Source organism: Phascolarctos cinereus, unplaced genomic scaffold, assembly GCF_003287225.1.
Source record: "Phascolarctos cinereus isolate Bilbo 61053 unplaced genomic scaffold, phaCin_HiC Scaffold_4;HRSCAF=312, whole genome shotgun sequence".
In the NCBI taxonomy this organism is placed as follows: Eukaryota; Metazoa; Chordata; class Mammalia; order Diprotodontia; family Phascolarctidae; genus Phascolarctos; species Phascolarctos cinereus.
The window spans coordinates 153,889,562-153,905,177 of NW_027555847.1; the positions used below are offsets into that span (position 1 = coordinate 153,889,562).

Sequence of the window (15,616 nt, forward strand, 5' to 3'; positions counted from 1 at the left end):
CAGTGGACTAAATCTTTGGGGTGAAAAACTGTAAGGATTTGTTAAGATAACACTGAGGTTATGAACTAGCAGAGTAGAAGACTTAACGGTGCCTTTGTCAGAAATTGAGAAGTTAAGAAAGATAAGGTCTGTTATGGACATGTTGAGTTTAGATGCTTTTGAAACACAGTTTAAAGTGTCTAACCGGCAGTTAGTGATGCAGGAATGAAGCTCAGAGGAGAGAATTAACTGAACATATAGAGGTGAAGTCATCTACAAAGAGATGATATTTAAATCCACAAGAGATGATAAACTTACCAGGAGATAACGTGATGAGAGAGTCCAGGACAGCGCCTTGGGGAACCCCTACAGCTAGGGATGAGCCAGCAAAGGATACTAAGGAATGGTCTAACAGGTTAAGCAATGACCCAGGAGAGATCAGATTCAAAAAAACCCAGAGAGCTGAGAGTATCTAGTAGGTGAGGGTGGTCAATAATGTTAATTGCAACAGATAGAGGTGAAGAAAGATGTGAACTTAGACCTATACAGTGACTGGAACTATACCTGTGATTTCATTAGAATAGGAAACTCCTAGATTTCCCATTAAGAAAAATGTCAGAAATTTTGATCAAGAAAATAGAACACTTGTAGGTAGTAGAAGGATATAGAGTATGACCATCCCTGTGCCTGAGGTAAAGGGAAGGATTTGAAGAGACTAAGGAACTGGGAGGTTAGGTAACATCAATATGATTTTTAAATCACCTAGAATAAGGACAGGGGTTGAAGAGAAGACAGTGAGGTGCTATGACCTGAGGTCTACTATACATCATCCACCAAGGTCTGTACAAGGCGAAATTTTTAAAGAAATTCAACAAAACCACCAGAAAACTAACAAAAATCAGGAATAAAGGATAGAAATTCCACCAAAATAACTACAAAAGGAATACCTAAATGCTAACTTACCAAGCTATATGCAGGTGTTTAATTTTTTTTTAATTACAGTATATTCTTTATAGAAATAAAGAATGTTTACTATTCAAGGCTGGTCCACGGCAATAATAAAAATGACATTACAGATTTAACACCACACCAAACTAATTCTACTTTAGACATCTGAATGGAATAATTTTTAAAAATCTTTTGGAGAGGAAAGCGAATGGAAGGAAAGGCCCGAGTGAGCAGGAAATCTCCAAGAGCCACACTACCCAATCCTACCCCTAGAGTTCCAGTGTTGTTGATTCTAGCCCAACACCAGGTAAGCTGCCAGAACCCTACAGCCTCCAACTGCCAACATAAGAGGCCCCAGCACACAAAGCCAGTGACCAGGCCCTAGGCTCCCAACACAAGAAGCTTGGATCCGCGCTCTCTGCTCCCTAGCAGGAGAGCACAATCTCTTTAAAGGCCAGGAAATAAACACCATTAGCAAAAAGAAACATAAGATACATTCTTATTATGGGAAGAGTGAAGATCAAGGCAGAAATTCTTAAGAGGACAACATTGTCAACAAACCCACATCTGGAACCTCGAAAGGGAATATGAACTGGTCTGAAGCCCAAAAAGTCTTCTTTGAAGAGCTCAAGAAGTATTTTAAAAGTCAAAATAAGAGAGGTAGAAGAAAAAATGGGAAAAGAAATGAGAGGTATGCAAGAGAGAGTCAATAGTCTGGAAAAGGAAGGAGAAAAATTAAATGTAGAAAACAAGTCCTTAAAAAATACAATTGGCCAAATGGAGAAGTACAAAATCTAATAGAAAAAAACAATTTGTTAAAAATCAGAATTGGACAAATGGAAGCTAATTACTCTATGGGAGAGCAACAATCAGTCAAACAAAAACAAAAGAATGAAGAACTAGATGAAAATGTAAAATACCTCATTGGTATAACAAGTGACCTAGAAAACTAATCCAGGAGAGACAATTTAAAAATCATTAGTCTACTGAAAATCACAATCAAAAAGAGCCTGGACAGTATCTTTCAGGAATCATAAAGGAAAACTGCCCTGAGGTCCTTAGAGCTAGAGGGCAAAATAGCCATAGAAAGAATCCATCAATCACCTCCTGAAAGAGATCCCAAACTGGAAACGCCAAGGAATATAGTAGCCAAATTCCAAAATTACCAGGTCAAAGAGAAAATACTGCAAGCAGCAATAAAGAAACAATTTAAATATCATGGAACCACGGTCAGGATTCCACAGGACCTTGCAGCTTCTACATTAAAAGACCCAGTGAAAATGAGCATGATCTTTCAGGGGAGAAAATGGATATATTCAATGAAAACAGGGGACTTCCAAACCTTCCTGATAAAAAGAACAGAGCTCAACAGAAAATTTGATCCTCAAATATAAGACTCAAGAGAGACACAAAAAGGTAAACAGGACAGAAAAAAACATGTTATTAATAAGGGCAAACTGTTTACATCCCTATAAGGGAAGATGACACATGTAATCCTTGAGAACTGTACTGTTATTACACCATGTTAAAGAGGTATACATAAAGGGGATGGGTATAAGTTGACTCTGATATAATGATAAAAAAAAATCTAATCAAGTGGGTTAAATAGATCCAAGTAAGTGGATTAATCTGATCTAAGAAAACTACTGAGAGAGAATGAAAGGAAGAGGCAGACAAGTAAATTACATTACAGGAAAATACACAAAAACTATTAAAGCAGAGGGAAAGAAGGGAGGGAGATGAGCATTGTTTGAACCTTACTGTCATCAGACTTGGCTTAAGAAGGGAATAACATAATCAGTTAGGTACTAATATTGATAGACTTAACCCTTCTCAGCAATACAAGGATCTAAGACATCTCCAAAAGCCTCATGATGGAAAATGCTATCCACATCCAAAGAAAGAACTATGGAGTTTGAATGTAGATAGAAGCATACTATTTGCTGTTTTTTTTTCTGTTGTATTTTGTTTCCTCTTTCTGGTGGTTCCTCCTATTGGTTCTAATTCTTCCTTACAACATTACTAATGTGAAAATATATTTATAGGAATGTATATATATATAGCCTATATCAGATTGTGGCGCCATCTTGGGGAAGGAGGTGGGGAGGGAGGGGGAGAAAAATATAAAACTCAAAAGCTTATAGAAGTGATTATTGATAAATCAAAATAAATTAATTAAAATTTCCTGTACATATTTATATACATTACACGAAAAATGAAATTTTCAGATGTCTCTTTGTAATTGGTTAGGGATCATCACTTTGTAAATAAAGACACATCTTTAAAAAGTGATGGCTCAAAAAAAAAATCAGTTGGAGAAACAGTCAAGAATTTCAAAGGAAATAAAGAGTAGGAAAATAAAGGAAGCATAACCACATTACCAGATCTCCAACTGTACTAGAAATGTTGAAATCTCTTTAAAGAGAATGAAGAACTAGGAGGCTAAGGATTCTCAATCTGAATGTTTAAATCACCTAGAAGAGAAGTGGTAGTTGGTACTCAAAGTACTTGGTAATAATAAAAAAACACAAAAAAGGAAAATCAGTAAGCAAACAAACAAAACTCCACAACCTGATAAACTCTAGTACACAAACTACTAGGGGAAAGATTTGCTATTAAACAAAAACTGCTGGGAAAAGGAGAAAGAAATCCACATAAGACATGCTTATACTACTATCTTATACAATATCATACACAGTAAGTTCCAAAAGCTAAGTGACCTACACAAACAGTAAAATAACAAAATGTAAAAAGGCAAACTAAACCATGTTTAAAATACTCTTAAATCTTGAGAAATGAAAACTAAAACTATTGTGAGGTTTTTATCTTCCATCTAGCACACTGACAAAAATAAAAGACAAAAAATGTTGGAGAAGCTGTAGGAAGCCAGGTAAAATAATATGCTGTTAGTAATCTGTAAATAGGTCCAATCATTCTGGAAAACAAATTGAAATTGTGCAATAAGTTATTAAACTTTTGTTTATACTTCGTGGACTAATACGACAAGATATTCAGAAAGCAACACTATTAATCATAGCAAAAACTGGAAATGAAATATAAAGAATGGCTGAATAAATTCCCATACACTAATGTAATGTAATGTTGCTGTATAGTAAGAATGATGAATATAAATAAAAGAACTCAGAAACAAGAGAATACTTACATGAACTATGGAAAATTGGGAAAATATACACAAATGCTATAATAAAATTGAAAATAGAATTGAGATTAAACACAATGACCAAAGTAAACATGTCCATTAACTCAGTAAAGTTCTGCAGTCTTTTACATGTTGTTAGTTGAGGTCAATGTTTTAAACAGCTTGATTTGCTTTTGTCTCTTGTTTTTTAAACTAAAGAGGATCTTATGGGAAGGGAAGCAGGAAGAGGAATGCAGGAATTAGGAAGTCATTATGATATAAAAATACAAAATATATCAGAAAAATGGTAAAAAGTAAAATATACCTGTGTCCCATTTGGTTCTCTTTGCACTCTGAAATTGAAGATATTGCTAGTGTCCATGAGGCAACTCATGATATGGTCAAACTTATCTTTGTTCACCCAAAACCCAAAAAGAGTTTTGTCCATACTTCTTTCAATTCCTTGCTAACAAAAATCACAAGGTGCCAGAGGATACAAATCAATTCAAAGCCACATTAAGTGCATCAATGTGCTGAGTATCCAATACTAGGTGGATCAGAAAAGACTTTCAAAAGATGGTACCAGAGCTGAACCTTAAAGGTAACTAAGAATTCAGAATGGTAGAGTTGAGAATGCAGACACGAGGGAATAATTAAGGTGAAAGCAAAGAGGCACAGAATGGAATGAATGACTTGCTTAAGCTTCAATTTCTTCATCTAGAAAATAGGGATATTACCCCTAGAATTTACCTAACAGTTTTGTTGTAAGGGTCAAATAAAATAATGTTTATAAGACTTTTTGTAAAGCTTAAATGTCAATTATTATAACTGTTCACTTTTTGTAACAGCATCCATGTTTTTCCATTTTTCACTTAGCCGTGTCTGGTACATATTAGACATGTAATAAATGTTTACTGACTGATTTGGCATCGTCTTTTGAGTTATCTTAAAGTAAGTTTCTTAAGTGCCTTCAAATCTGTGTAATATCTCAGATTTCTTCTGTGTATTTGGTCAAGTGCTGCAACTCTTCCTTTTTTTTATTTTGCTAACAACTGCCACTTCTACTTTCGCTACTTCTCTCAATAGGAACACCTCCCTTCTCTGACAATGCCACAATTCTGGTGAGGCCCTGATCACCTGGAGCTGGTGGGTTTAACTGCCTCAGGTCTCTCCCCATTCCAATCCATCCTCCATTCAGCTAAAAGTGATTTTCCTAAAGTGCAGGTCCAACCATGTCACACCCCTCATTAATCAATTCCACGGGTTCCTTATTGCCTCCCAGGCAAATACAAAATCTTCTGGCATTCAAAGTCCCTCATAACTTAGTCCCCCTTCTCCCTCTCCAGTTTTCTTACACCTTTCTTACCCTTCTCTTCAACCCAGTAACTCGGACCTCCTGGCAGTTCCATGAACAGGATTGGGTCCCTGGGCTCAATGTCCTCCATTCCTGAAATACTCTACCTCATCATCTCCAATACTCCCTAGCTTCCCTGATTTTCCTTTCTCCTTTATGTAAAAAGACAAAAGTCTTTCCCAATCCCTCTTAATTCTAGTGCTTTCCTTGTTATTTTCTATTATCCTGCATATTGCTTGTTTATAAGTAACATGCTTGTTTGCTTGTTAGTCTCCTACATTCACTTTTGAGTCTCTTTCAGGCAGAACTGTCTTTTGCCTTTTTTTGTATTCCCAACGCTAGCCTAGGTCCTGGCACATAGTAGGTCCTTAATAAATGCTTACTGAGTGACATCAGATGCTGAAAGTCTAAGTGTGATAGTTCCACATTCATCAATGCTTTGAACAAAATAATATGAAATACTAGTAAACCACTTCTACTTTGCTTGTTCTACTGTTTCCTTTTGCTCTTTGGATGTTCTATCTTAGGTCTCTCTCAAAGAAGTTTTTTGCAGATGTTTTCCCTTTCACAGCTTTTTATTGCTTTTGTGAAGCAAAAAAAATGTTTATAACCTTCCACCACTAGGTAAAAACTGTATTGCCCTTGGCTCTCCACTTTGTAAGAAGGTCAAGTGTAAGTTATTTTAAAAATATCTGCCATTTTAAGTTATAATAGTCTGCTATTTAGTGAAAAGTTAAGTTCCTGGCTCAAAAAGTATTTTTTCTTTTAAAATAATATTCAATACACCACAAACAATTCATATACACAAGTTAGTCTCCTCACCCTCACCCCCCAGCTAAGAGTACTACAGGTTCTCTCAATCACCTGAAATTCCTGACAGTCAACAAGCATTTAAGTGCCTAAAATGTGCTGGGCACTTAGGTACTAGATACCTGGCAAGTAACAAGGATGGGGAGGTTGCTGGATATGGGGTGAGGTCAGAAAAAGTCTCACCATTTGAGCTGCACTTTAAAGGGAGCTACGGACTATAAAAGGTGATGATGCTGAGGCTAAGTATTCTCGCCCAGAGGACAGTCTAAGCAAAAACAAGGAGAGATGGAATTTTGTGTACAGGCAACAGCAAATAGGCCAGTTCAGCTGGAACACAGAATACACTGGGAGGGTGGGAGGGGAGTTATGTGTAATAGGCCTGGAATGGTACACTGGAGCTAGATTGTGACAGGCCAAATGCCAAACCAAGAAGTCTGAAATTTTATCCTGCAGCAGGGGTTCTTAACCAGGGGTCTGGAACTTTTAAAAAAATATTCTGATAGGGGCAGCTAGATGGCGCTGTGGATAGAGCACCAGCCCTGGATTCAGGAAGACCCTGAGTTCAAATCTAGTCTCAAACACTTGACCCTAGCTGTGTGACCCTGGGCAAGTCACTTCACCCCATTGCCTCGCCAAAAACAAAACATACAAAAAAAAATTATAAATATATTTCAATGTAATTGGTTTCTTTTGGGATCTTATGTATTTTAACTTACATATGTAAAAACATTTGTAGATGTCCATAGACTTCACCAGACTGCCAAAGGGGCTGGGGAAAATAAGTTCTGCTGTTTAGGCACATGTTAAGTTTGAGATGCCTATGACACATCCAGGTAGAGATGGCCAGCAAGGAGCTAGTGAAGGAATCATCCAGTCAGTCAAAAAGTATCAATTCACCTCTACAAGGTACAATTTACTTTTACCAAGTACAAAAAAAAGCTACACTAAGAAACATAAAATTCGCTTGAGAATTGGTCTTTTAAACCTACGTGGCCTCTCAACTATTATGGCACAACATATTTGTAAACATTTGCATACTAAGAAACAAGTATTTCTGGTTACAAGAACTAACTTCTAAACATTTATATAGTGCTTACAAAGCACTTTTCAACACACATTCTAGGGTACTCTTGCCTTTGTACTTCAGTTGAAAACTGATTCAAACAAAGCCACATTTCAATGTACTTGAGCTTCTAAACAAAATACCAAAACATTTTTCCCTCACAAAATATTCTTAGAAGCTACAGATATGCAGAAATAATGCCAAACATCTACAAAAAGTACTTTAAATTACATCATTTCAATCAAAACAAATTCTATATCTCATTTGTTTCTTAACTTTTTTTTAAATCTGGACTTATAATTTCATACATGTGGCAAACTCCTAATATGAAAACTCTTTTCAACAATATAGATCAGCAATTCATTTATAATTTGCAGTATGAGGAAGTTTCCCTAGGGTACTGAAACTGATTTAAGTGACCTGCCCATGGTCACAAAGGAAGTGTCTTTTCAAGACCAGCCAGTCTATCCACTATTCCAGACTGGTTTTCTTCTATGTCCAGGGTGTCCCAAAAATCAGTGCAAAAGTCTTAAGACTTCAGGCAATCTAATTACTTCAAAATCAAAACAAAACCACAAATATTAAATAACTGACATCTAAATTCACTCGATAAAGTAAGGGTTTTCTAACTTGGAAAAAAATAAATTTAGCAATCTATATGTTGGGATTTTTCTGGAACTAAAGTAATTTAATTTTAGCAACTACGGATACTGTCCAACTAAGAAATAAAACTTTTATTCACCACAATAATGACTTTAATTTGTTACAACAGTTTTTGCAAAACATATTCCAGTTAACTTGTTTTAAAACAATTCATCTTAATGGATTTTTTTTAATTGAAAGCTGCTAGCTTTGAAAAAAATTAAATATAGACATGACTCTTCAATAAGGCCAAAAATAGTATCCTTTCAAAGAAAGCACATTTAATGGTAAAATATTCCCAAGCACACATAAAAATATTTTCCAGTGACATGCAAAGATTTTAAAAATTAAAATTTGGTAGAAGGCATTTCAAAGATGGTATTTAGCTGAATTCTCAACTAACAAAAGGTCCTCTAAAAAAAACATTTTTTAAAAATTTAAGGGACAGGTTTGAATTCTAGGTCATAAACATTTCATAGTAAAGTCAATCATTTATTCTGCACTCCAATTCAGAGTCATAGGCAAATGAAAAAGGAAAAAAGATGACCTTCCAGGATCAAATCAAGTTTATGAGAATCCCCTAGGGTTGACAGGGACTCAACCTAATCTTTTTATCTACAGCACAAGGCAGAGTAGTATAAAGAGCACAGGAAAGGCTGTGGATAAACTGAGTTAAGACCCCAGTCAGCATATGACTATCATTAAATGCCTAGTAAATGGCCAATCTGTCACTTAGCTTCTCAGAGCCTCAGCTGCCCCATCTGTAAAATGGGGATAACATTTGTTCCCCACAACTTCATAGGCTGGTTGTGAATGAAGTACTATATAAACTGCAAAATGCCACATAAATGTCAACTACTATTGTAAACAAGTGGAAAGAGCATTGGCTTTAGGGTCAAAGGACAAGTCTGAATTCCAACTAGGAAACTTACTATCTATGAGACCTTGGGCAAGTCACTTAACCTTCCTAGGCCTCAGTTTCCTCACTGTTAAAATGAGGAAATGGTCTTTCAAGCCTCTTCCAGCTCTAGATCTATGACTTAATGTTATCTATTTTTACTAAAGCAAGAAAACTTATCGACATATTTATGCAAGATACTTTCTATAACAAATATTTATCAAACACCTACCATTCGAAATGAACTGTACTAGGAACTAGGATAAAAAGATTTTTCTGAAACTATTTCATTTCCCAAAGCATTCCAGTTAATAGGAAGTCAAACTCAAAAATAGATTACATTTACCTTATTAAATTTATCTTTGCAAAGCACTCAAAACATTCTAAAGTTTGTTGAATTTAAATATTAACTACCGTTTACTGAGAATTGACATTCAAAAAACTAACCATTTCGGATTCTGCAAGACCTACTAAAAAATACATTTAGTGAAAATTAACATCCACCTTAATTATGTACACAAAAGTAAACGCCATCATAAAAAAAAAAACCAACAGCATTAAGTACTCTATCCAACAGAAAGCATCATATAGAAAGTTAAATAGTTTCTGCCCTCTGCTCACTTTTAAATAAAGGAAAAGGGCAGACTTGGACATGACACTATTTTATAAACACAAAATAAATTATTAAACAAATTAAAGAATATTATGTAGAAGCATTAATGTCAAGCAAATTTTAAGTTATACATAATCTTATTTACTTAATAAAACATGAAAGTTTTAAAGGTTCCTTTTTTCTGGGGGCTTTTTCCCACACCAAGACAAGAGAATTTCAGGATAAAAACTGAGGTATAGGAGACAACACCCAAAATATCATACCTAACCTAGAAACTTTAAGGCATTATCTCTCGAACTTCTTGGATCTGTATTTGCACTTTTTGTCGCTCACCCATGAACATTATTATATGATCATTTGTATTATAGTTATTTGTGTCCCTGTCTTACCTTTTCTACTAGATGTAAGCTCCTTGAGGGAAAGAGAAGTGTCTTATTTGTCTTTGAATCCCCAGCTGCCTTGTAAATTGTAGGCGGTTAATAAATATTTGCTGAATTGCAATGATCCTAACTTCTTTCTTAATCTCATTTTTGGATTGTCTCCCTAATGTCAAAAACAAAAACAAAAAACGATACAAAAACCTGTGGCAGATAGCCATTTCCACTTTGGTGCAATTTTCATCCTAATGGTTTGAGGTATGCCAAACAATGTTTGATAATATTCATTTTATTCCAATAATTAAAACTGCCTAATACATATGGGCACCATTAATAAAGGCTACGTATAGAAGAGAAACATTACAGGTGAACATGCATATTTTTAGGACTGAAGAAAATCTGGAACCCAGGTCTTTTGATTCCAAATGCAGTACTCCTTGAACTACACACCACACTGCCTCCTCGAGTACAATCAATAAAAAGGTAGTATTGTTTTATAAAAAAAAGTAAGCTGAATTCGTATCAACCTGAGGACATATTTCTTCAATAACTAAATGTAAAAGTTCCAAGACTAAGAAGTATTTTATTTCAAGATGGTATAAGAGAACACTTTCTTCTAATGAATAGCTGTGAATTTTTCTCTTATGTACCTTTACTAAAGAGTCTGTTCTGTAATTTCAACCAGTTTCACTGAAAAAGTACATTAAAAATCGACTTGCACAGTATTTCCACCTTCAAAAGAATTCTATTGTCTCTAAAATTCTTAAGTCCCAAAAGGAATGTTACCTGTAGTCCTGACAACTATCAAAGATCAGTGGATTCTCATCTATGCTAACACTGGTTTTACAGTATAAGAAAAAAAAATAAAAGTTCACAAATTTTAAAGTTTTAATTTCATGTTATGCCCTAACACTGAAAACAGGAAAGCTCCTCACAGACTTAATGTCAAAAGCGTCATATATCTCTATCTATCTATCTATCTATATATATATATATATGGATGGATTTTCCAGCTTATATAATTTTAGCTGTAAAGTTACCCTGTAGTTAAAAGACTGTTCCTTTCTGATTATCTGCAGTAGAGTGCTGAAAGGAATCATCAAACTTAGTGAAGTGAGACTTGAGTCCTGGCAAGAAAATACTGGAGCTTCAAACAGTAATTTGGAGATTCAATAGGTGGCACACTTTGCACTAAGTTGATATTGATTCGGTCCGGTCCAGAGTAAAGAACACAGTTGGGAGATGTAAATCAGTATCTCATAAACCCCCTGTTGTGAGTCCCTAACACCTTGCGATATATACTGAGCTGTTTCAAAAGCAGTCAACTAATTCCTTTCGTCAGTCAGTGAACGGTCTCTAGTTCTTTGGAGCTATACACCAAAATTAAAGTTAAGGTTTTGGTTGCTGTTTTAGTTTTATTAAACAGTGATCAGGAGCCAAATTGGTGGGGCCCAAACAACTCAGGTTATTTGAAGCACCAAGACACAGCAGAAATCAGATTTTAAATTGCTTATCCAATCCTATTCAGTCTATACTAAATTCCTACCTCTAAATACTACATAACAAAAAACCGTCATCCCTCGGATCAGCATCTAAGCTCAAATAAATGTTTTTAAAAAACAGAACACTGCAAAGAAGATTATTCACTTTTCTCTAACAGTCTGGTAGTACTTATTCCTCAAATTTGGCAGGGTGCAATTTCTACGTCATCAAACAAAAAAAAAAATGTTAAGAGGAGTGCAATTTCAGCAGTCAAAAGGCAGAACTGCACACGTGTTCCTCACCCCAAAGCCTACCTTAACCCTGTAAGCTCAACAGTCATCCCTAACAATGAAACTTTTCTGCAAGGCAGCTACCCCCGGGAGTCAAAGTGAAGGCAAACCACCGCCCCCGCCTCGCCTTTCCCCACCCTCGCCGGGCCGGGTGAAGAGCCCAAAGCCAGTCCGGCCGATTCCTTTGTGAAGAGAACGGCCAGCAAGAAGAGAGGAAGGGACAGCCGCGACCCCCTCCTTCCTTTCCTCTCCCCCTCCAACCTTGAGACGGAAACCCAGGCCGGTCTAAACAATCCGGGGATGGGGAAGGCCCGCGGGCCGGCGCTCCGAGGCCCTCCCCCTCCACCCGACCCCGAGGCTCGGCTGCGGGCCTAGAGATCGAGGCCGCCGTCGCCACCGCCCCCCGAATCGTCCCCATGACGCCCAGGCCGGGACACCCCCACGTCCACCTGACTCGGGCGTTCTCCCATGTAGTATCCGGGCCTCGACGGAGCCGCCCCGGCTCCTCCGCGGGCGTGTGTGTCGCTGGGCCAGGAGGCGGAGGTTACAGGCCTGGGGAGGGGGGCCTCACCTGCTGGACAGAGCTGGTCTCGGGCACCGCAAACTCCTCCTTCTCCTTCGGGGTCTTCACAGTGACTTTGATGATCTTGGGGTCGCCGGCGGGGGTTGCGGCACCATCTACTGCAGCGGGGCCCGAGGGGCCGCTGCTCTCGCCGCTCTCTGCCATGGCGGCGGCGGTGACTCAGGCGAGGAGCGAGGCCTCGCTGCGGCGGCGGCGGCGGCTGCCGGGCCCGGAGGCTGAGGGGTGGGGGGAGGGGAGGGACGACGACGAAGGGGGGAGGGGGAGCGGTAGAAGGCCCCCCCCCGTGGGGTAAGGCGCTGTAGGGGCGCTGGCGCGGGCCCGGCCCTCGACGGCTGCTGCTGCTGCCACGGCCACCGCTCGGTGCTCCGACCCTGCTTACACACTCACTCGCTGCGCGACACCCGCCGCCGTCGCCGCCGCTTCCTCATCCCCCGCCCCCTCCCTCCCCTCCTTTCCCCCTCCCCTCTGCCCTCGGCGGCGCCGCGCGAGGCACGCTGGGAAACGAAGCCGGCGTCGCCGAGTCACTGTGGGCCATCACGAACCTTCTCGCTGGCCTTTCCATCTCCCCCACGCTACTAGACACACAAACCCTCCATCACTGGAGCTAAGAACTTTCTAGTAACTTCCCCGGGCACAGGTTGAGATCTAGGGTTTGTTCTTCCGTGTGTCAGTATGTTTTTCTTTAGACAAAAAAATCTTAAAAAATGAAAATGCCAGCTGCCGTAGCGTCGCACGGAGATGACATCACAGGCCGGGGAAGTTACTAGAAAAGGGACCCGTCCAGGCAGTGGGGTGGGCCAGCATGCGCCTGCGTGGATGTTTTCCCAGCGGTTTTCCCAGCGGTCTACCCCACCAGTGCCCATAACCTCAACAGCTCCGCGTTCCGTCGCCTCCCCCTCCCTGTCCCTCTCCTTTTTCCACCTAAGGGTGGGATACCCATCCCAACTCTTTTTCACCTATTGCCAGTTGAAGAAGCGAATGGTTGTTTGTGTGTCCCTGTCTGCTTACGACGTCACAAGAGGGACGCCGCTACGGGGGTCCAGGGTGGTTTGCAAACTAGCTTTCAAGTGCCTGACGCCCCCCCCCCCAACGTCAGAGAGAGCAGAAAGGTTCCCAGGCGATCGTAGAGGAAGATGCCATAAACGCCTGCAGTCCGATATTACGCAATCTCCCCGTCTTTCTCCACCGACAGGACTTCTGTACCTCCACTCCGGTTGGTCAAGCAGATCAGACCACTTGTGTTGAAAGAGTGCCCTCTGCTCGCCCCAGTTCGCTAGGATGAGTCTGCAGAGGCTTTATTCTTGCTGCTTCCACCGGTTATACTTGTCTCCAGGATTAGTTTGGGGTGAGGGGGAGCGCAATGACCTAGCTTTGGCCACCCACTGGATCGATTTCAGGCCACTGCTGTTTTCATTCTCTGGTTCTGTGGCAAGAAGGTTGCTGCTGCATTCAACTTGTCTGTGGTGCTGAAGATAGGGTTAATGTCCAAATGATCATTTTCATGGCAAATTTAAGGATGGATATTAAAATAGTTGAGTAAACTTATAATGGGACTTTTTTCTTCTGAGAAACCATAACTGGCCGTTTAATAGCTTGACCAAAAAAAATTACTATTTGCAAGCCAGAAACAATTCCCTCAATTTTAGGAGTTATCAATATGAAAATGTCATTCAAAAAATTTTTCTGTAAAGAAAATAAAAAACGTTTCCTATCTAGCCTTAGCGTGCTCCATGTACTCACCTTTCCATCTGTGCTGAAGGCGGCAGAGTTATTTGGCTTGCCATAAGAATGTTGCTATTGCAATTCACTAAAAATGCTGCAGAGCTCCTTTGCAATATGAGGCTAACCAACAGTGAAACAAGAGAATGTGTTTAGAAGATATGAATTGCAATTTGGTCTCATTGATTTCAAGTAAGTTTCTGCCTTCTAGTATTATGAGGATATCAATTGATCAATAATGTGTCTTTCTATTTGCAAGGCATTGAATCGTGTCTCAGTTCTGTTCAACTGAGCAGTATTCAATAAACATTAAGCTGTACAATGTGCATGATGCTGTTCAAAGAGCTAGGAACAAAAAGACAAAATTTAAACAGTCCATACGTTTAGTCCATATCCTTCTTTACCTGGGATACAAAATGTATACGGATAAGTAAATGAAAGAGAATTTGAGAAGAAAGAAAGAACTCTGACAGCTAGAGTCATGAGGAAAGGCTTCCTTTAGAAGGTGGTACCTGAGCTGAAACTTAAGAGAAAAGAATAGGCAGGAGTGTGGAGGGGATGTGCATTCCAGGCATGTAGGACAGTCTGAAAGCAGAGAGACAAGATTACTAGGAACATTTAGTAGGCTTTGGCCGGAACTTTGTGCAAGGGAGAATGTGAAAGGTCTGGAAAGATAGTATAACCAGGCTGGTGTGGGCATGACCAGTTCGTATAATATGGAGGTGACCTGACACAGTCGCCTGGAGCATGTATGGATTGCCTACCATGGAGTACTTTGGGTCCCTTACCACGTGGGTGTGGGTTTTTTGATTGACTACCTGTTTCTTTAAACGTGGTCAGCTGAGCCATTGGCGTCTTTTCTTTTGCTATGCTCTTTTCTGCCACGCTTTTTCTGCTACTCCCCTTTTGTCAACTCTTGTCTGCTGCTCACAAGCCATGAACTGACCTGGTGAGAGAGGAAGGACTGTCTTACTTCTCCCTATCTTTTATCCTTGCTCTGAGAAAGAGGATGGGGGGGAAGGTGTTTCTGTTCTGTGTTTTATGCACTCAGCAAAGAGTTTAATCCATGGTGACCTTGGAACCACAGTGCAAGATGGTACTAGAATATACAGGTGCAGATAGATTCCACTTTGTATCTGCAACTGTACTTGGTTTCAGCTTTATGGAACAAGATACTCCCAGGTCACACACACACACACACACACACACATACACACACACACACACACACAACATACACATACACAACACACACACACACACACACACACACACACACACACACCCTTCCAGCTTAGCACAGTGCCTAGCATGTAGTAGGCATTTAAGAAACATTTAGTGAATTGAACAAAAGAAGTAGTTGAATGAGAAGGGAAAAAATCTCTTCATCGAATATATCTAATAAGTGTCTGATATCCAATGTTACAACTAACTATAGGCAACTAACAGAAATATATGACTAAAAGCCATTTTCCAATTGATATGTGGTCAAAAAATAAGAACACACTTAAAAGAGTAACTTAAGACTATTTACAACCAAATGAAAGACTGTGCCAAATCTCCAATAAGACAAATACAAATTAAAACAACCTTGAGATTTCAGTTTATTCAGCAAATTGTCAAATGTAAGGATGAGATTGTTTATTGACCCAACCCCACCCCATTTAAACTAAATGACAGAAAGCCCAATCAGTCCAATTCAATCCTAGGCCTTAGCCT

At 39.3% G+C, this 15,616-nt stretch overlaps 1 protein-coding gene across 3 annotated transcripts in view; it reads right to left on the minus strand.

The window, feature by feature from the left end:
- Positions 1-12,617, minus strand: part of UBQLN1 (ubiquilin 1) — a 48,731-nt gene extending 36,114 nt beyond the window's left edge. For 2 of the 3 annotated variants that reach the window (XM_020966917.2, XM_020966915.2), the window contains exon 1: positions 12,167-12,616. In XM_020966917.2, coding sequence (XP_020822576.1) covers positions 12,167-12,322 — 156 coding nt within the window. In that variant the 5' untranslated portion in view covers positions 12,323-12,616. Of the gene's footprint in view, positions 1-12,166 lie in introns of all 3 variants that reach the window. The other variant, XM_020966916.2, reaches the window with a different exon arrangement.
- Between the last annotated feature and the right edge of the window lie 2,999 nt (positions 12,618-15,616).